The sequence below is a fragment of the Trifolium pratense genome, linkage group LG3 (assembly GCF_020283565.1).
Source record: "Trifolium pratense cultivar HEN17-A07 linkage group LG3, ARS_RC_1.1, whole genome shotgun sequence".
Taxonomy (NCBI): domain Eukaryota; kingdom Viridiplantae; phylum Streptophyta; class Magnoliopsida; order Fabales; family Fabaceae; genus Trifolium; species Trifolium pratense.
This window is the reverse complement of record NC_060061.1, coordinates 52,699,798-52,720,445: the sequence shown is the minus strand read 5'-3', so window position 1 is coordinate 52,720,445 and position 20,648 is coordinate 52,699,798. Positions and strand designations below refer to the sequence as shown.

Sequence of the window (20,648 nt, the reverse complement as noted above, 5' to 3'; positions counted from 1 at the left end):
CCTCGGATCATATTCACTTTAATCGCTTTATTGATGAGAATTCTTTTATTGATTTACCGCTGTGTGGCCGAAAGTTCACTTGGTTCAAAGGGGATGGGCGTTCTATGAGTCGTTTGGATAGATTCTTGTTGTCTGGAGAGTGGAGCTTGACTTGGCCTAATTGTACACAAGTAGCTCGGATGAGAGGGTTATCTGATCATTGCCCCTTAGTTCTGGCAGCAGATGAGGAGGATTGGGGACCCCGTCCCTTGAGGATGCTGAAGTGTTGGAAAGACGTTCCTGGGTACAACCTGTTTGTGCGTGAAAAGTGGAATTCTTTTCAGTTTGATGGTTGGGGAGGTTTTGTGCTTAAAGAAAAGCTTAAATGGATTAAGACGGCATTAAAGGAGTGGCATACGGCTCACACTCAGAATTTACCTAGTCGGATTGAGTCTCTTAAGGACCGACTTGCTGTGCTTGATGAAAAGGGGGGAGAGGAGGTTTTAACTGAGTCTGAGCTAGCGGAGTTTTATGGGGTTTCATCGGATGTTCAGTCGCTTTCCCGGTTGAATGCTAGTATTTGTTGGCAGCAGTCTCGCTCGCGGTGGCTCAAAGAAGGGGATGCCAACACCAAGTATTTTCACTCAGTCCTTGCGAGTAGACGGAGGGGCAACGCTATTTCGACTTTGCAAGTGGACAGTACAGTTGTGGAGGGTGTGGCTCCTATTAGGCACGCGGTTGTTTCTCACTTTGCGTCTCACTTTAAGGCAGTCAATGTGGACCGGCCTGGGTTGGATAATCTTATCTTTAAGCGGTTGCAAGCGACAGAGGCGAGTAGTTTGGTCAAACCTTTCACTTTGGACGAGGTTAAGGCGGCTGTGTGGGATTGTGATAGTTATAAAAGCCCTGGCCCGGATGGAATTAATTTTGGTTTCATTAAGGATTTTTGGGCCGAAATGCAAGATGACGTTATGCGCTTTATTTTGGAGTTTCACCGTAATGGTAGGCTGACTAAGGGTCTAAATGCCACGTTTATTGCTCTGATTCCTAAAGTTGATAGTCCTCAAAGGTTGAATGACTTCCGGCCTATATCGCTTGTGGGCAGCCTTTATAAAATTTTGGCAAAGGTGTTAGCGAACCGGTTGCGTCTCGTGATGGGCAGTGTGATTTCTGCTTCCCAGACAGCGTTTGTTAAGGGCCGGCAGATTCTTGACGGCATCCTTATTGCGAATGAGGTTGTGGATGAGGCCCGCAAGTCTAAGAAGGAGTTGCTTCTCTTTAAAGTTGATTTTGAGAAGGCTTATGATTCTGTTGATTGGGGTTATTTGGACGCTGTTATGGGGAGAATGGGCTTCCCGACCCTTTGGAGGAAGTGGATAAAAGAGTGTGTGTGTACAGCTACTGCTTCTGTCCTAGTCAATGGTAGTCCAACTGATGAGTTTCCTCTAGAGAGGGGCTTAAGACAAGGGGATCCGTTGTCCCCTTTTCTTTTCCTGATGGCTGCGGAGGGTTTACATGTGTTGATGGAGGCCATGGTGGAGCGTGATTTGTTTACGGGGTATAGTGTTGGCGAGATTGCTCCAGTTTCGGTGTCGCATCTTCAGTTCGCCGACGATACATTATTGATGGGGACAAAGTGTTGGGCGAATGTTCGTGCTTTGCGGGCTGTCCTTGTGCTATTCGAGTCTATGTCGGGTTTGCGTGTTAACTTTCACAAAAGCCTGCTGGTTGGGGTTAATATCCCTGATTCTTGGTTAGGTGAGGCGGCGTCAGCTCTGTGTTGTAAAGTGGGAAAAATTCCTTTCCTTTATTTAGGCCTTCCTATTGGGGGTGATCCGAGGCGCTTAGGTTTTTGGGAACCTGTTTTGGATCGTTTAAGGAATCGTTTAGCGGGATGGAGGAGTCGTTTTCTCTCTTTTGGTGGTCGTCTAGTTCTGCTTAAATCTGTGTTGACCTCTCTGCCTGTCTATGCTCTTTCCTTCTTTAAGGCTCCCTCAGGTACTATCTCTTCTATTGAATCTATTTTGATTAAATTTTTTTGGGGGGGAAGTGAGGACTTTAGGAAAATACCTTGGATTAGCTGGAAAACTATATGCTTACGTAAGGAGTATGGGGGTTTGGGGGTGAGGCAGCTGAGAGAGTTTAATCTTGCCCTGTTAGGCAAATGGTGTTGGAGGATGCTAGTGGATCGAGAGGGTTTGTGGTTTCGAGTGTTGGCAGGCCGTTATGGAGTTGAGCGAGGCAGGCTGTGTGAGGGTGGAGCGCGTGGGTCTACATGGTGGAGGGAGATGGCGCGTATTCGGGATGGCGGAGGAGAGCTAAGGGGAGGGTGGTTCAGAGAGCATGTTTCGAGAAAGGTGGGGGATGGGTCCGACACTTTTTTCTGGACCGATCCCTGGGTGGATGGAATCTCGATGCGGGAGCGGTTTGGGCGGTTGTTTGACTTGGCAGAAAACAAATCGGCTTTAGTGGCTGATATGTTTATGCAGGGTTGGGGGATTGGAGGAGCGGCGTGGGTGTGGCGGCGTCAGTTGAGGGCGTGGGAAGAGGAGTTGCTGGGGGAGTGTCAGTCTTTACTTCTTACCCTCTTTTTGCAGGACCATGTTCCAGATAGGTGGCAGTGGCAATCTGACCTGGATGACGTTTATACTGTTCGGGGTGCATATCAGCTGTTGACGACACATGATGCAATTATTTTGGATGATGCGTCAGGTCTTATTTGGCATCGTCAGGTTCCTTTGAAGGTTTCCATCTGCGCTTGGCGACTCTTGCGGGACAGGCTACCTACCAAAGCAAACCTGGTTACTCGAGGGATTTTATCTGAGGCGGCCCATCATTGTGTTTCTGGATGCGGAGAGGTTGAGACGGCTCAGCACCTGTTCCTTTCTTGCAGTACCTTTGGTGTTCTTTGGTCTCTTGTTAGCTCTTGGATTGGCTCTTCTTTGGTGACAGCTCAGACTATTCCCGATCATTTTGTTCAGTTTACATACTCAGCAGGTGGTCTTCGAGCACGACGTTCTTTCATGCAGCTTATATGGCTGGCTTGTGTGTGGGTTATGTGGACCGAAAGAAATTACAGTTTATTCAGAGGCTCAGCAAACACAGTGCATCATATGTTGGACAAGATCAAGACTTTTTCTTTTAGGTGGTTGAAAGCGACGAGTAGTACTTTAGCTTTAAACTGTCATAGTTGGTGGTCTAGTCCTATGCTTTGTTTGGGCTTTGTATAGTTTCTTTTGGTCCTTGTATTTTGACTTTTTTGTAACCTTACTTAGTCTTTCTTGGTACATCTTGTGCTGAGTAGACTTTTGTTTATATAAAGATCTCATTTTGGCTTGTTCAAAAAAAAAAAAATATTTAACATTAATGCACGCATGCACGCGCGCAAAAATGCAAATAAAAGCTAAAATTGTATGGGTAGTAGAATTATTTTTGCATCTAAAATAAGTTCTTTAAAGTTAGAACTTGAAAATTTTGCCTCAAAATGTGATTTTTTTTGTTGTCAATTTGTTCAACTTATTAATATGATATTTGAACATTGAAAATAAATCATTTTACATTGAAGTAATTCTTATCAAATCCAATTTATATTTTATACAAAACCAGTTTTGGTCACCACATAATTAAACATACTAAAAAATATATGCACTACTCATTCCACATTGATGCAAAAAAATTCAACTTCTCTTAATAAAAGTGACAAGCAATTTTGAGTGCAACTCAATTTTAGTTAATCGGACGCTGTGATCGGGATTCAAACTTCAACTCCTCCATTTGTGTTTGTTAGTTTCCAATAGTTATTGTCATTGACTCATTTCGTTTATCTATCACAACAACAAAAAAGGTTTCTCCCACATAAACTTTGGTATTTAAGAAAGACACAGTAAATATCCAAGTACATTTTATTCTGACAATATCATGATACAATACAAGAACAAACTTCTTACCGAAGTAAAAAAGTCATAACATCAAAAGAGAAAGTGTTCCTCATCCAGAGAAAGGGAAGGAAAACCTATGGCTCCTAGCAGCATTATATATATACATGCCCTTAGTGCTTAAAAAACCAACAAAAACATGTGCCATGGCTTGAAGCTAACACTATAGGGTAGTGATTAAAAACAGGAAGGAAAAAAACTTGAATTCATAAACACAAGTTGTATCCTCCATGACCACAATGAGCCATTAATATTGAGAAGAGCTTCCCCATTCATCTTGGAAAAAAAAAGGAAAAAGATGACGTGTGAAGAAAGATAAAGGGTACACGGTACACCGATGTTTTTCTGCATCATTGACTTGAATTACAAAACCAACTTTATCTACATAGTATACTTGTCTTTCTCATTCTTTCACTGGTTCCTTCTCACAAACAGTATTTGTGAATTAGGATGATGTTGAAGAAGATGATTTTTCAAGATTGGTTCCGAGTCACCATCTGAGCTACAGTTGAGTCTTATCTGTATACAACCAATATGATTTTACATATATGAAGTTCCAACCAATATATCCTGATTTCAAATAATTAAGGGTTAAATATATTTATAGTTCTTATAACATTACCAACCTCATATTTCTTGAGTAATGATGCCAGCAATGTGGCAACAACTTGGATAACAAATTTCTGCCCAACGCATGCACGCGTACCGGATCCAAAAGGAAGAAATGCTGCATTTTCATTTGGATCGTTTAGTACGAACGAGCTGATTCCATAATCAAGTTGTTCTTCAGAACCTAGAAGAAATATCAGTACTGAAAGATTAACAGACATAATCCACAGTGAAGGACTAAAACAATATTAAGTTACGAATCTCGAGGTTCCACATAAGGTACAAAACCTGGGATCTGGATTTGCTACAGTTATAAAACCACACAGTTTTCACGCAGTTTCAATCTTGACCAGGGTTCGTACCTGATCCTTTTGTAATGTTTGACAGAAATCGGTATGGATTAAAATCACTTGCATCTTTTCCCCAATTGAAGCCATCCTTCTGTACCAATTGAACTGGCACAACCATTACAGCTCCAGCAGGTATGGTTACGCCAGTTGAAAATCTCACGTCTAACACAGGGAAGAACATTAATGAAAAATTAGTGTATAACAGATAAATCTATATATGCAAGATGAAGGTTGAAATGTTCGAAAACAATCCTGAAATAGATTTTAAGATGCTAAGAATGCGTAACATAAATAATTATTATACGCAATGATCTCACCGTGTTTCGTAGAACACCTCTGTAGCATAGCACCAGTGGGAAGAAGGCGTACAGATTCATAAATTGTAGCCAATAGCAATGGCATCCTATAAACTTCTTCATGCTCATATTTTGATGGGTTTTTCCCAACCATGCTAATCTCTGAATAAACCTGCAAAAGCATATGAAAATAAGTAACGGGAATGCCTTCTAAACATCGACAACTACTTAAAATCTATATTTAAAATAAAAAACACAGCATAAAAAAAAATGAGAAATCATATTTTGACACACAATTTCGTATCAAAAGGATAGGGGGGGAATGTATTATTATCAGCTGTAGTGAAAAGAAATCAATTTCATATCAACAGGATGAATATATTATTATAAGCCGTAGAAAAAACACGAAAACACATGCACATGAAAGACAGATCCACAAAGATGTGAAGTGCAAATACAAATTCCCAAACAAAGAGTGTTCAATCTAAAGGATAAGAAAATTTTCAAATTTAGGGAATCATATAAAATGATTCAGTATAGGACTCAAGACTCTAGGTTTTGATCACTGGAAAGTAAACAAATAAAATAATCTACAATGAAATTTACTCAAGAACTGGATAAGTTAAGACAGAATAAACAAATTGCTACCTTGTCCTGAATTTCCAGATGCACGGCAAGATTAGTCAATACATTGGCAATTAAAGAACCTGTAGTTTGACATCCATGAAGCATCAGACGCATGATGTTCCCGTAAGGTTCTTCCATAGAATTTTGCTGATCATTAAGGTCACGAAAGAAATGGTAATTTTGGAAACTGTCATTAGAGTTGTATTGTGCACCATCCTCGCTATGAACATTTTGATCAATATGGCCTAAACTCTTGCAGCTCTTTCTGCAATGTTGAAGGATTTCTTGAGTTAAGCATCTTAACTCTGTACATAAGTGTTGATACCTCCAAAATCCTTGTTTCCAAAATGGAGTAACATTATAGGAAGCCCAAAAGCAAGCATCTTTAGCAATCATCATAAAAAGTTCCTCGTATACTGCAGCCTTCGGCCAAGCCAAGAAGACATCTCCAAAGAATGTCGCCCCCATTAATGTGAAAGCCATATGCTGAGAAACCAACTCGCAACCAATGCTTCCTCTGACTTTGAAGTTTTCTATTTGATCTATGATAAAGTCTGCAACTTTCAGAGGATTCAGATCAGCAGTCGTCATCAATCTTTCATTCAGTTCTGTTGCCAATAACTCCCTTCTCTTTTGGACCTAAAGAAAATTTAAATTAAATTCCAAGCAGCTACTGGAGTCAGCATCAAAACATGTTTCACAAAGAAGACAGGATATGTCTGTAGAAATTGCATATGTAACTTCTACAGAAACATTTTGACAAAATATACAAACAAAGCCACAAAATATGGTCTCAAGAATCAGAATGTCTAAACTGAAAGAGCACAAACATTTTAAAATTGCAGAACAAGCCACATAGCGCATCTTATAAATCTACACAAACACTTAAGTTCAAATTTCATTTATCCTACTGAACATGATTATCCTAGGTCACATTCATACTCTCCTGTTCAGTTCAATCGATTATTAGCCAAATGCCTTAGTTACCAACTTCTAATTCAAAGTACAATGAAAGATAGATTAAGTAATTTCAAGTACTTTTGCAGACATAGATAAGGTTTCTCTGACATTGCTCGAAACAATGCAAGAGTCAACAACATATTAGGTTACAAAATAAGTCAAGATAATCATAATAAGCGGACATCAATATGACAAAAAGTTTGACAGTTAAGAACCTTTTCATAGGAAGGAGCAAAAAGGCTTGATTCCCCAAAGGCTAGATGAAAGGCTTTTCCAGTAAAAGGTAATTTATCCTCGGCCTTTATAAGCATATCTTGAATTAGCACTGGATCCTTAACTGACACCAGAAGCTTAGTAGGGCCTAACCACAGCTTAACAATTGGACCATACTTCTCATGGGATTCTGACAACACATCTGGAAATCAAAAGGCCGACTATCCAATTAGTTTACTCGATGCCAGATTCTTCATACAATAGTGAAGCCAAAAAAAGAGGACAACTTTCCATTTACAAGAAATTAGCATAAACTTCTAAAAAAATATCTAGAAACTGAGTATAAAAGTAGCCCTTACAGATTATAATATTAAAGTGTAGATTTTTATTTGTATTTTAAAATTCAAAATACCAAGCTAGAATATGGATTGCCTAATCTAGATTGAATGGCTACCGATGTTCCAACTACGTGATGTGAATCCCTAACTGCAGGGACACCCGAGTTGCAAAACTGAACTATTTTAGAAGACTAACGACAAATTTATCACATTGACATGCTATTTTAGAAACAGAAGATCAGCGGTGTTACAGGAAACACACTAGAAACAAAATTAGAGATAAGAAAATGAAGATTTATGGTTACAAATGGTTCCCTCCCAGGAAATTCGAGAGTCTTAGGTCTCTCACTTTCAATAATTCGAGTGTTTGGTCTCTCCCAATCAATATTCAGTTAACCAAGTGATTAATTAAATTTAAGTGGTTAATGAACTCCACTTAAGGAATGAATCATTCGGGATAACTCAGTTCGATTCTTGGCTAAGTTTTACTTATCTCCCAGCTGAACTCCAGATTACCAGACCCCTTTCGTCTAGGAACCGAGGGTTAACACAAAAAAAAAATACATTCTTAAAAGAAATGTTTAATAACTTTTCCTTCAATTTCCCTATTTATTCAATAACTGACTAATGCACAAACCTCAGATCATACAATAACTGCAGCCTAATAGCATTATAACAGTACTAATAAGAGGTCTACTTAGTTTCTACTAAACCATGGCATCATCTCAACCACCAACTAACCAGATTTCAACATCCTCAACTGGTTCACTTGGTTTTGATTTTAAATCCAGCAAAATAAATTGTGTTAACCCTCCGGTTCTCCGGGAAAAAGGCCTGATAATTCGAAGTTTGATCAGAAATAACTATGGATTGGAAAAAAAATCGTTCTTTATTGGAATCGAACTCGGATTCTCCTAAATAATTTCATTAACCATTCGAGCTCAATCAATCAATTGATTAAATCCCATAAAAAACTGATTTAGAAAATAACTAAAAACTCATCAACTCACAAATTCCCTAAAGAACAACAACTATAAGTCAAAATAACCACCAAAAAACAATATAAAACAATAAAAGAAAAAGAAAAGATGATTAATTACCATTGAAATTTTGTTTGGAGAAGAGTTTGTAGTGTCCAAAAAACGATGAAGATGGAGGTCCAGGTATTTTTCTAGCTTTATACAACAAAGTGAAGAGATCAGAGAGTCTTTTAACCAAAAGGGTAGTGATAACAAGAAGAAAAACCCAAAGAAAAGCATTGAATTCTCTTGTGACAAAATCTCTGAATAACTCAGAAGGAGTAAAGAGAAGAGTGTTGTTTTTGTTACATGAAGATGAAGATCTGATTTTGAAGTTAAGAAGAAGAAGACCAATGAAAGTATTTGGAACTGAAAATGATGAAGAATCTGTGAAACATGGTGAATCATTCATTTTCTCATTAATCATAAGCTATGGTAATTGATGATGATTCTTGTTATGTGATTTTGTGTTCTGTTTCTTTTAAACATGGTTTAGAACTAGAGACACTAAACGACGTTGTTGTTTGTGTTTTGGAGTATAGTGGCGGTGTCGTTTTGCTACAAGTATTATTTGTGATTAAGATAAGATGAGGAAATTGGAGTAATGTTTATTTTTTTGGTCATTATTGATGGCTTATCATCATGTGAGTTTAGTTAATTGACGTGATAGATACGTAACATGGATTAATTAATTTATTATTTAGGGAATTCAAAATCATTTCAATAATGGATCCTTCTAGTGATATTGTAGAGTAAGTTTGGATTCTCTTATGCCTTAATGTGTTATGTCATCTTTTCTGAGTTAGTCTAATGATTGAGATTGTGAAGAAAAATAAGTATGAAGTGAAAAACAACAGCAGAGGTCTAATTGTTGGAATTGGTGTGGAGAAGATCAATAGGAGATGATCCGAAACTTATTGTCCTTGTGTTTATCTCGTTCATTAATTGCACCTTTAATTTTGTCGGAAAAATGGATAGAATCTCAACTTGCAATTTGTCTAGTAAACAATTTCAGTCTTCCTCCCCTAACACACGAAAATCCAATTTCAATTTTCATATCTACATAAACTTGGAAATGGTTTATCTATTCATAATTTCGAAGTATTCTAAGTTAGGGTTTGGTTAAAATGTTGTTAAAGTAGCAAAATGTGCTTATAATGAAAATTAACAAATAAAAAGTAGTGTTGGGATTAGATATCGTTACAACTCGCCTAACAAATCATCTTGACTTGCGAAATTATTACATTTTGACTTAGCTCGCTTCTAGCTCGTTGCTAGTTCGTTTAGTGAAAATTGTGGTGTAAAAGTAGCTCTAAAAAAATTGAAGACATTTTCGAACAGACAACATAAAATAATTTGGAATAAATATGATTTTCAAGGGCCTTTATCGATCCAACATGGTAATTTTATCAATTAAAAAAAAAACAGAAACTTGAATTATTGGAGGCTAGTGGAAACCTTTGCTTCCAAGCCTTCTTCAACTCCTTTAGATCTCTACCAAGGTGCATATATGTCTCCTTGGTAGATTACCTTACAAATTCAACAACATCCATAAGATCCATATATCTTATTCACCATACAACAAACAACTAATTAGCCAAAGTTAATGTTGCTAAGCCTATGATAAACAAATTCAAATTCTTCAATAAGTTTCACCAACCCAAATTTCATCATTTTTTGGTCCAATATTGTAGTTCACAATTGCATAAGAATCAGATATTGTTTATGCCTTTTAAACTTTTATCAACTTATGTTGCAATTAATAATAACTACTGAAATGGTTGGTTCTCCTTTCTGATATGATTTTGCTTCACTAAATTGATCAATGGATTCAGAAATTGTCTCTTTATTTCCATTTACCCTAGCACCCTTTATTGGCAAGGGTTTATCATCTGGTGCTACTTTATTTTCCACCACTTGTTCTTTGTGCTTACCCCACAAAACAGAATATAAACCAATGATAACCAAGATGGAACCAATCACACTGCATTCACAAGTCCAAAAATCAATGTTAGAATAGAAAATGTACCGAAAACGTAAAATATATAGTGTTATACTGACATCTGACGAGTATCTTGTATTCAGTTAAATTATAAATATTTTAAAATTAGTTACGATTTTTTATTAGATAATGCTGTAAAATTATTTTACAACTGTTACTGCATGTCAATTAAACTCTTTAAAATATAATTGTATTGATGTTTTTTTGTTAAATATTTTGTTCATAACTTTTAAAAAATTTACTAATATTATTTTTTTTCAAAAATCATATAGTGTGTGATTATACCTTCCAAGAAAAATCTGCTCTGCAAGGATAAAGGAACCCATGAATGCTACAATAATCATCATCAAAGGGCTAAATGAAGTAGTAAAAACAGGTCCTTTCTTTCTCATTACCAACCCTTGTACATAGTATGCTGTACTTGATGTAACAATCCCCTGATTCAAAAATTAAAATTACCAACTTATTATTAAAAACAAAAGAAAAAACTGATTTTGGTTATTATTAAAAAAAAATTTAAAAAAAACTCCTTTATAATATAAAAAATAAAACACCATATAGATCCGACCATGGGTACAACCTATCCCCGCCCCTTTGCCATGCCTACTAAGAATTTTGTTTCTATTTATTTTTCTTTATCAATCTAGCTATTAATGCAGACTAAAAATAAGTAAAATAAAATAATAAATATCTAAAGAAATTATTATAAAATAAAAAAAGTAAAAATAATTTTATAAAAAATAATAAAATTTATTAATAATATTGATATGTAGTGTCCTTACCGCATAGGCAGAAGCTAATAAATTCATATCCCAACCAATTGTCCACACAGAATCTTTGTGTTCCATAACCAAAGTTGTAGCAAAAGCTAGAAGCGTGCCAAAGAAACATACAAGTGATGTGAGTGTTAGCTGATGATTCTTGTATGTTTCTATAGCTTTAGCCTTCCCAATAACATCATGGAACAAACAAAAATCTAATTAATTATGTAACTTCAACAAATAATAATATTAACAAATAATAATATTAACAAATAATAATATTTCCTTAAAAAATACAAATAATAATATTAACACACGCTAAACAGATAAAAATAAAAGTTAACACACGCCAAAAAAAAAAGGAATTATGTACTATCATTCACGCAATCAACTGAGTTAGACTATCGAGCAAAGATGAGACAATTTATATTTTAATTTATATTCTCATTTTACTATTTGAAATATAGGTAGTTTGATCTTTAATTAAGCTAACATTCTAATTTAACATGTGAGTATATGAAATGTACGATTTGATTGAAAATCCGTTATTTAGTGACCGAATTATTGATTACACTATTCATTGCGACTGAATTTTCAACATTCACGTTTCAAAATGTGCCTCTTTTTTGTTATAAAAATGTTAGTCGTCTAATCTTAACTTAGTTATTCAAATCGCGGGTGAGCAAAATTATATATCATGAGGTCTTACTTGTAAAACAAACAAGGATGCCCATGCCAAAGTTGAAATAATTAGTAAAATGGAGCCTAGGAACCAAGTATCATTGCTTGAAGATGTTGTGATGTTTGTTGTATTGTCTTTACTATGAAGTGGATCTTTAGTCCTCCAAAACAACTCCACAATAGGACCTTTGTATAAGGTCATCAACATTGCACCAGCCACAGTTAACATTGTTCCAATTACCTTTGCTTGGCATCTCAACTTCTTCATGTTAATTTTTTCCATCCTTTTTTCATATAATCAATCCATTTGTAAAAATCAAATCAAATTAAATAAAAGTCCTTAGAAAATAGCACTTGATATACATCCCAACAAAAAAAGTTGAAATAACGATGAAAATTGGAAAAGCAAAAAATTACGCTGGTCCCTAAAAATTTCGTTAGTGACGTAATTGGAAAAAAAAAACACTTTTCTTTGTCTCTAAATTTCTGTTGCTATTTCAATTTTTTTCTAATAGTAATATAGGTTGAATTTAGATGATTAGTTACCGGCATAAAATTGCGATCACGAATGTCATGGCCGGAAGCATATTGCTGATTGCACATGAGAAGGTTGGGGATGTTAATTTCAACCCAGCATAGTAGAAATTTTGATCTATCACTGGCCTGTTTGGAATATTTAAATTAATATAATTAACATTAATTAATTTCGTATATTTTTTTTAAAAAAACAAAATATATTGAAATTGGAATTTGGAAACTAACCCAAGCAGAGCTAGGAGGAAAATTTGCATGAAAATTGAAAATGTAATCTTTGGTTGAGCCTTCCTATAAAAGTGAAACCAATGTATTAGCATTTATTAATTTGTGAAGCAATTCAAAAGCTAAAAATATATATGTTGAATTCTTTATTTACACACAAACAATCAAAATATACATCAAAATTTATGATGAAATTGTTTTTGTGCCAAAGTTAGAGAAAGAAAAATAGTTTTTTTTTAATTTTTTTTTTTACGATGATTTTGCTCTTTCTAACATTTAACGTTGACGGATTAAAAACACGTTGTATTTAATTTTTATTCACAGTTTAATTTAATTTTACATATTAGTCAAAAGTTTCCATGATATGTTGGGTTTTTGTTATACTAACCTTTCAAAGATTATGGCAAAGGGAGCTATAGCAATAGTTGCAAAAACGTGGCGATATACAACAAGAACATAGTGACTCATGCCTCCATTGAGAGAAAGCTTGGTTATAATGTTCATGCCTGCATAACCAAACTGTAAAATGATCATGGCAAAGTATGGCTTAGAATTCTCAATGAAATTTGCACAAGATCTTATTTTTTCTGTGCCCATTTTAAAAATTGAAGAAAAGTAAATGAAGGATACTAAGGGAGGAACACTTGAGGAAGATTTGTGTAATTTCTTCCTAAGTAATACAATGAGAAGGCTCCTATTGTTTATACAATGCTTAATTATATATTTATTCAGTCATCTAAGTTATAATAAATGACAAGGGTCTTCTTTTGGTATGGCGTGCCGTGATTTGGGTCATTTGGCTTACTAGGAATGAGAAAATTTTCTCTAATATGGAACTGGTGTTAGGTGAGGTTTTCGATCGGATTAAAGTCACTTCTTGAAAATCGTTGTTGGCCAAGAAAGATATAATTCTCCCTTTTTGTATTATGAATGGCATATAGAGCCCTTTAGTTCGCCTCTGCTATGCTTCAAAAAAAAAAATTATATCATAATAATAATAATAAAATAATAATAATAATAATAATAATTAAGGTTGGAGGGAGTACATCATTGTTTTATATTAAAGGTCGGATACATCAACTATTCAATTAATCTAAAAAATAAACATTTGCTTGTAATTAATGTTGGAGGGTGTACGTACAAGTTAGTCATGAAGATTATAATACTCACTCGAGACTTATAGTTAAGAAGAAGAAGATTTTACCTTTTAGATTAATTGAATAATTGTTATATATCATTATTCAATAAGTTTTTTTTTACCTTTTTTGAATTATACAACAATTGAAAAATGAAAATCTATTTTAGATTTGTTACCTTTTCATTTTCAATTGTAAAATTTACCTTTTAAGTTAATTGAATAATTGATGTATATCATTATCATATACATCAATTATTCAATAATTTTTTTACCTTTTTTTGAATTAAACAACAATTATTCAACACTTGTTATATGTAAATCTATTGGCATTGATTTGTTATTTTTTCATTTTCAATTATTTTTGGTGGTTCATGCGTTAAATGTGTAAATAAAGAATGATGTCCTCCCTCCAACAAAAAGTTTTAAAAATGAATATATACACATGCATTGTAGATCTCTTCTTATTTGTAGATGTCATGTGTATATTCATTTTTTAAAACTTTTTTTTTGTTCATGTGTTAAATGTTGTTAATGTTTAATGTGTTTGGAAATATCGGAGCTGGAGAAGAAAAATAAGCATGAGCACAATTAATAATACCAGAATATAACGTAAAAAATTTAAAATCAGAGAAAAAATCACGGAGGAATCACAACATAATATTTAGATGGACATTAAATTTATTTATTATATTAGAAAGTAAAGTTACATCAAACATTAGACAAAAACATTAGATAAAAGATTACATCAAAATAAAATAAAATAAAATAAAATATTATATAAGATCATGGAGGAATGAGAATGTTTGGGGTCTTTCATTGACATCTCCCTCTAGGAATAAAATATGATCGGTGGCCCAGTTTTTATTTTTTTGTCATATGAGAGCATATAAATCTCTCTTTTTCACAATCACAAAGATGACATAATGACTAAATATTTTAGTATAGGAAAATCCTCATTTGTGTCGCAGTTCTAAGCAACACAAATGTTTCGTTTGATCAATCATAACATTTTCAATCATCATGGTTGATTAACAATCCTTCATTTACCAACATAAAATTCTCACCGTTAGAGATAACCAAATAAAGGAGGCTAGGGTTTCTATTACAATAAGCAAAAACTCAAATACAAGTTTTGTCTTAAGAATATACAGGAAAATATAAATAGACTAAATTACTATTAACCCCAAAGTCTAATTATAACCAAAAGTCCATTACATTATTAAATCACTAAACTATTATCTAACACTCACACCTCATCATCAAAGGACAACTATATGAGAATATTATATATGATTGGTCAGCGACAAAGTAGGCATCAGTTTACCCCAAGCTTTTGAAAAGAACTACCAAAATAATTGAGACGAGAGGAAATAAGGATGAATAATGCAATAAATGAATTAGGGAAATATTTATAGACGAGATCAAGATAACTGTTTTGTCAAATAAGAGGTAACGACTCTGCGGAGACCAATCAGAAAAGGCCATCGACCAAGGGCCAATATTATGGTCAGAGATCATTCCCCAGTTCAGATTCTTAGAGGGGAGAGGGAAAGAAAAATACGGTGGATAATCACATTGGACTAGAGCAATCAAGTGAGGATGAACACCACATCATACCAAAAACCTTAAGATATATCTATATTATCACTTATATATTGATCATCGTCCACTCTTTCATTCAATGGAAGACTTTTAACTCGCACTTTACACAACACTTGCTTTTGCTCTATTAAATCATATCATCCACCAAGGTGCATAGTAATACTATACATGTCTTCTTGGTATATTACTTAACTTCACTCATAAGATCCAATATCTCATTCACCACACAACAACTAAGCAAATTCATCAAATGTTTCAATAGGGTAACAACATATTAAAATGTTGCTTAGCCAAAGAAAATTTCATCATTTTTAGTCCAATTTATAGTTCACATATGCAAATATTTTAGATTGCTTATGCCTTTGGTTAACTTATGGTGCAATTAATAATAACTACTGAAATGTTTGGTTCTACTTTCTGAAATGATTTTGCTTCACTAAGTTGATCAATGGATTCAGAAAGTTTCCCTATATTTCCATTTAACCGAGCACTCTTTGTAGGCAACGGTTTTTCATCATCTGGCGCCACTTTCATTTCCACTTGTTCTTTGTGCTTTCCCCACAAAACAGAATATAAGCCTGTCACAACCAAGATGGAACCAATTGCACTGCATTCACAAGCCCAAAAAACAATTTATCATGTTAGATTGCAAAGTTGAAAAAAGAGAGACAGAAGATTTGTTTATATTTACGTGTCAAAATCTTAACCAACATATAATATATGAGACGGAGAAAGTAGGTGAGTGGTACGGTGGACTACCTTTATAAGTAGTCTATCGTGGATCAATATTTAAAATCATCACAAGTTTTATCGCCGGTTGATAATACTATTTAGAAACCAAAATTTGTAGCTCTCATTGTCTTTAAGTCTAAAACAATCACATGATTAGTGTTATTTCAATACGAGTTATAGCTTTATTTTCTGTTGTTTTAATCAAATCAATATCAATTAAGTGATTATCTCAATCGTAAAAATGAAAATGATCACTATCTTATACTTCTAAATAATGACATATAAGTTCGTTAAAGTTATAAATACTTTTTAAGTAGTGGTCCATTATAGATACCTAATTTCTTTTTTTTTGTTAAGTAGTCTAGTGGCTAGAAAATTCACCTTAAAGGTGAATACGTGGAGTGTCTTAGGTTCGAATCTGAGCTCCTGCACATATAATGAGATGTCCCTACCAACTGAGCTAAGCTCACGGGGACTAAATACGTAATTTCTACCACCGTTTTTAATAATAAGTGACTTTAATTATCCAATCTATCACTGTATCATTTACTTGATCTTTTATGGCTTATACCATTTGTAAAAAAAAAGTAATTAAGAAAAAAGAACTGAATGAGAATAATTCACATGTCTCTTAAATCTGTGGTAAATAAAATTTTGAAACCAGTTGACAACGTATTTGTCACTTAGCTATGTTGTCGCCACCATCAAATTATTAGAATTAGAATAGTTTCTAAAAAATGATTGTAAGATTCTATCGTTTACCCTTTGGATTTGATTGAAGTTCACGATCATTAGCATGGCCTTTCTCAAAATTATAGAGGTTTTTTTTTTCTTCCCTTAATATTTCTCGGATTGGTCAATATTAAGCCTTATAGAGTAATACTAATTAGGCAGTTTATTAAAATAAAAAAATGTAGTTTACTCTATTAATATAATTATATTGTTCTATTTAAAATGTGTGTACGGCTTTGAACTATTCTTTATAGTCCCTTGTTTAATAAAAGTAATCATTTACGATGTGCTCAGCTAAAAATTTTACCTTTCAAGATGAATAAGTGAGATGTTTGGGGTTCGAACTCAATCCATATAAAATACAATATTTCTACTAACTGAGTTAAGCTCACGGAGATTGTATTATATTATTCGTTAAATTAATAAAACATTTCTCAAAAATATTTTTTTATAGGTGTCTCTATAAATACTAGTATTAGCCTTAGATTTGCAAAATATTATTTTTAGTTAACCCACCCTTCTAAAAGAAGCTGAATTATAAGGATTGTTTAATATAGACCCAATTAAGGTGAACCTCAATTTTTTTATTACTAGTAGGTGTCTTTTTTTTGTTGTCAAAATTAGTAAGTGTCTTTATGTAGGGGAAGGGAGGCATTGACCTAGAAATTATACCTTCCAAGAAAAATATGCTCTGCAAGGAAGAAGGATCCCATGATTGCTACAATGATCATCATCAAAGGGCTAAATGAAGTTGCAAAAACAGGCCCTTTCTTTTTTATGACCAATCCTTGTACGTAGTATGATATACTTGATGCAACAATCCCCTGATACAAATATTATAATAAATAAATCAATAAAAACAAATGACTCCTAAAATAACCATGCTACTAACATTTTATGTTTTGAAAATACTTGTGGGGATAAATTGAACAGCATCTTATATGCTAAGATTTATTTTTATATATTAGTAAAAAATTACAATAAAAGTTTATCGTATAAATAGTACGCACGATTTCCAAACGACAAATAAAAAAGGAACGTAGGGAATAACAGTTAAATTAATGATTATTGAACCAAGCGTAAATAATAAAAAAAATTAGAAAATACAACGAACAAAAAATATAAATAAAATAACATGGAGTATAGTTTTTGTAAGGACTTTAATTTATTGTAGCTTTTTTTTTAACTTAAAAAAATATGATAACATTTTAAATGAATAATGTGCCCTTTTTTTGCCCCTAGAATGTGACTTATACCAAAATTGGCTTTCAGTTAAATGAAGGAAGAACTTAAGATATATTCTTAACTATATTCAAGAGTTGAATTATTGTAAATTTAAAAACCATTTAAATGATAAAAAAAAATTCTCTTCTAAATGAAGAATCTCAACTATATCAATTCTTACCCCATAGGCAGAAGCTAATAAATTCATATCCCAACCAATTGTCCATACAGAAGCTTTTTGTTCCATAACCAAAGTGGTAGCAAAAGCTAGAAGCGTACCAAAGAAACATATAAGTGATGTGAGTGTAAGTTGATGATTCTTGTATGTTTCTATAGCTTTAGCCTGCCCAATCACATAAAACAAATCAATACAAAATAATTTATTATATAACTTCAACAAATAATAAAATTAGCACACTCATAAAAAAAAAATAAAGGGGAATTGAACTCTTGCACACGCAAAATCAAACAATTTAGATTGTTGATTAAAATCAGACCACTCACATTTCGATTTTATGTATTTTTATTTTACAAAAGTCGAAATGTAGGTTTTCTAATCTTAAGCTAACAATTGAAAACATGCATGAGTATACCAAATGCATGTTTTGATAGAGAAATATTTACTGAAATATTTCAACCTTCATTGTAGCCGATTTAGTGACCTAGTCGTAAAATTAGTCTCTAACTATTCACTAATTAATGAGCTTGTTGCCGATTTAGAAATCAATTTATGAAATGTCACTAACTAGTCGCTAGTGTTAGCAATTGATAATTCAATGACCGATTTAACATTTTTTGTCTATAAATCGATCATTCACAACAAAAATGAGTTTAAGCAATCACGAAAAAACGTGGCTAAAATAGAAACTTTATTTTTTTTTTTATCAATTATCATGAGGTCTTACTTGTAAAACAAAGAGGGATGCCCATGCCAAAGTTGAAATAATTAGCAAAGTGGAGCCTAAGAGCCAAGTATCCTTGCTTGAGGATGTTGTGATGTTTGATGTATTGTTTTTACTATGAAGTGTATCTTTAGTCCAAAACAACTCCACAATAGGACCTTTGTATAAGGTCATCAACATTGCTCCAGCCACAGTTAACATTGTTCCAATTACCTTTGCTTGGCATCTCAACTTCTTCATGTTGATCTTTTCCATCCTTTTTCAATACAATCAATCCATTTATAAATTAAATAAAATAAAAATTAAACCTTTAAAAAATATTTAAATTAATTGGAAATAATAAGTTGAATTTAAATAATTATCCATGTACCGGCATAAAACCGCAATCACAAATGTCATTGCTGGTAGCATATTGCTGATTGCACATGAGAAGGTTGGGGATGTTAATTTCAACCCAGCATAGTATAAGTTTTGATCTATCACTGGCCTGTTTAAAATATTTAAATTATATTAGTAGCTAATATAGAAAATATGTATGTACAAGATTAGTGCAATAAAATTTGAAAACTAACCCAAGAAGAGCTAGGAGGAAAATTTGTATGAAAATGGGAAATGTAATCTTTGGTTGAGCCTTCCTGGAAAAATCAAACCATATATGTATTAGCATATATATTTGAAAGCAATTCAAAAACACAAAATGTGCTATAATTACATAAATACACCAAATATAAACTCCAAATACATTACAATATACAATAATAAATATGACATGTAAAAAACTTATGGCAACATTAATTTTTGTTTTTTGGTCTAGTGGCGACATTATTTTTCATACCGAAGTTAAAGAGAGAAAAGTAAAAGTTCTTTATAATTTTGTCACTTCCTTACATTTAGCGACAGATTCAAAGACGGTTGTTTCTATCTTTAATTTGTGAAGATATAATAGATATTTTTCTAGAAATTTATATAATAGACACTATATTCATGTAAGCATCCAAGCTTTTGAATTAAGAAATTAAAAAAAAAAAAAAAAAAAAAAAAACTATGACTAGGTTTTTATTATACAAACCTTTCAAAGATAATGGCAAATGGAGCTATAGCAATAGTTGCAATAGCGTGGCGATATACAACAAGGACATAGTGACTCATGCCTCCATTGAGAGAAAGCTTAGCTATAACATTCATGCCTGCATAGCCAAATTGTAAAAGGATCATGGCAAAGTAGGGCATAGAATTCTCTAGGAAGTTTGCACAAGATCTAAGCTTTTCAGTCCCCATTTTAGGATTTAGAGAGATTAATGAGGATAGACTTTAGGTTTATAAAAGGGTATAGGAACTCTTGAGGAAGATTTGTGTAAATTTCTTCCTAAGTCATGCAATGGGAAGGTTCCTTTCTTTATATACAATGTGTGTTATAGCAATCTTTCTTTTTGTTTGAAGGAGTGTGTTAGCAATCATATTCATAAGGTATGGTGAAGGCATATAATTGGTCATGAGATAAAAATAAAAAATTAGCAAATTAACAAAATAAAAAAATAATATTGATTAAGATCATAGAATCTTAATTCAGAGATGGAGATTTACTAAGCTATGTTATTAACAATTAAAAAAATAAATGAGCCAACTTCATTTTCGAAGAGAATCTTTTTACAAGAATAATTTTCTTATATATATTCAAATAGAAACTCAACATTTACTTTTTTGTTTGGATAAGCAAAATTGAATTAGAAAGATTAATATATAAAAGGATTGGTCGACAGCCGAACAGGAACATGGTCGGTCTAAAGGT

The 20,648-nt window shown here is 33.2% G+C and overlaps 3 protein-coding genes across 3 annotated transcripts; all 3 read right to left on the bottom strand.

Moving 5' to 3' along the window:
- Positions 1-3,867: 3,867 nt before the first annotated feature.
- LOC123913913 (cytochrome P450 4X1-like) lies at positions 3,868-8,931 on the bottom strand. The gene is made up of 7 exons (XM_045964827.1): positions 8,408-8,931; positions 6,972-7,171; positions 5,818-6,435; positions 5,191-5,341; positions 4,886-5,035; positions 4,541-4,707; positions 3,868-4,433 (listed from the first exon to the last, which is right to left on the bottom strand). Exons 1-7 carry the CDS (start codon positions 8,751-8,753, stop codon positions 4,326-4,328), a joined length of 1,740 nt encoding a protein of 579 aa, XP_045820783.1. The 5' UTR covers positions 8,754-8,931; the 3' UTR covers positions 3,868-4,325.
- Positions 8,932-9,656: 725 nt separating this feature from the next.
- LOC123918462 (WAT1-related protein At5g07050-like) lies at positions 9,657-13,469 on the bottom strand. Its single transcript, XM_045970524.1, has 7 exons — positions 12,918-13,469; positions 12,533-12,595; positions 12,317-12,433; positions 11,799-12,054; positions 11,111-11,272; positions 10,614-10,765; positions 9,657-10,310 (listed from the first exon to the last, which is right to left on the bottom strand). The coding sequence occupies exons 1-7, from the start codon at positions 13,124-13,126 to the stop codon at positions 10,070-10,072; spliced, it is 1,200 nt and encodes a 399-aa protein (XP_045826480.1). The 5' UTR covers positions 13,127-13,469; the 3' UTR covers positions 9,657-10,069.
- A 2,018-nt stretch (positions 13,470-15,487) lies between these two features.
- LOC123918463 (WAT1-related protein At5g07050-like) lies at positions 15,488-20,279 on the bottom strand. Its single transcript, XM_045970525.1, has 7 exons — positions 19,929-20,279; positions 19,432-19,494; positions 19,230-19,346; positions 18,863-19,115; positions 18,139-18,300; positions 17,406-17,557; positions 15,488-15,876 (listed from the first exon to the last, which is right to left on the bottom strand). Exons 1-7 carry the CDS (start codon positions 20,135-20,137, stop codon positions 15,636-15,638), a joined length of 1,197 nt encoding a protein of 398 aa, XP_045826481.1. The 5' UTR covers positions 20,138-20,279; the 3' UTR covers positions 15,488-15,635.
- Positions 20,280-20,648: the final 369 nt, after the last annotated feature.

What these genes read in the sequence shown, in the direction of transcription:
- LOC123913913 (XM_045964827.1), bottom strand. Translation starts at nt 8,753, where the DNA reads ATGATTAATGAGAAAATGAATGATTCACCATGTTTCACAGATTCTTCA. An exon ending in CTCCAAACAAAATTTCAATG is followed by an intron (nt 7,172 to 8,407) that starts GTAATTAATCAT and finishes TTTGATTTCCAG; the next exon opens with ATGTGTTGTCAGAATCCCAT. An exon ending in TTGCTCCTTCCTATGAAAAG is followed by an intron (nt 6,436 to 6,971) that starts GTTCTTAACTGT and finishes AATTTTCTTTAG; the next exon opens with GTCCAAAAGAGAAGGGAGTT.
- LOC123918462 (XM_045970524.1), bottom strand. Translation starts at nt 13,126, where the DNA reads ATGGGCACAGAAAAAATAAGATCTTGTGCAAATTTCATTGAGAATTCT. An exon ending in TTTGCCATAATCTTTGAAAG is followed by an intron (nt 12,596 to 12,917) that starts GTTAGTATAACA and finishes TCACTTTTATAG; the next exon opens with GAAGGCTCAACCAAAGATTA. An exon ending in TATTAGCTTCTGCCTATGCG is followed by an intron (nt 10,766 to 11,110) that starts GTAAGGACACTA and finishes TTTTTGAATCAG; the next exon opens with GGGATTGTTACATCAAGTAC.
- LOC123918463 (XM_045970525.1), bottom strand. Translation starts at nt 20,137, where the DNA reads ATGGGGACTGAAAAGCTTAGATCTTGTGCAAACTTCCTAGAGAATTCT. An exon ending in TTTGCCATTATCTTTGAAAG is followed by an intron (nt 19,495 to 19,928) that starts GTTTGTATAATA and finishes TGATTTTTCCAG; the next exon opens with GAAGGCTCAACCAAAGATTA. An exon ending in TATTAGCTTCTGCCTATGGG is followed by an intron (nt 17,558 to 18,138) that starts GTAAGAATTGAT and finishes TATTTGTATCAG; the next exon opens with GGGATTGTTGCATCAAGTAT.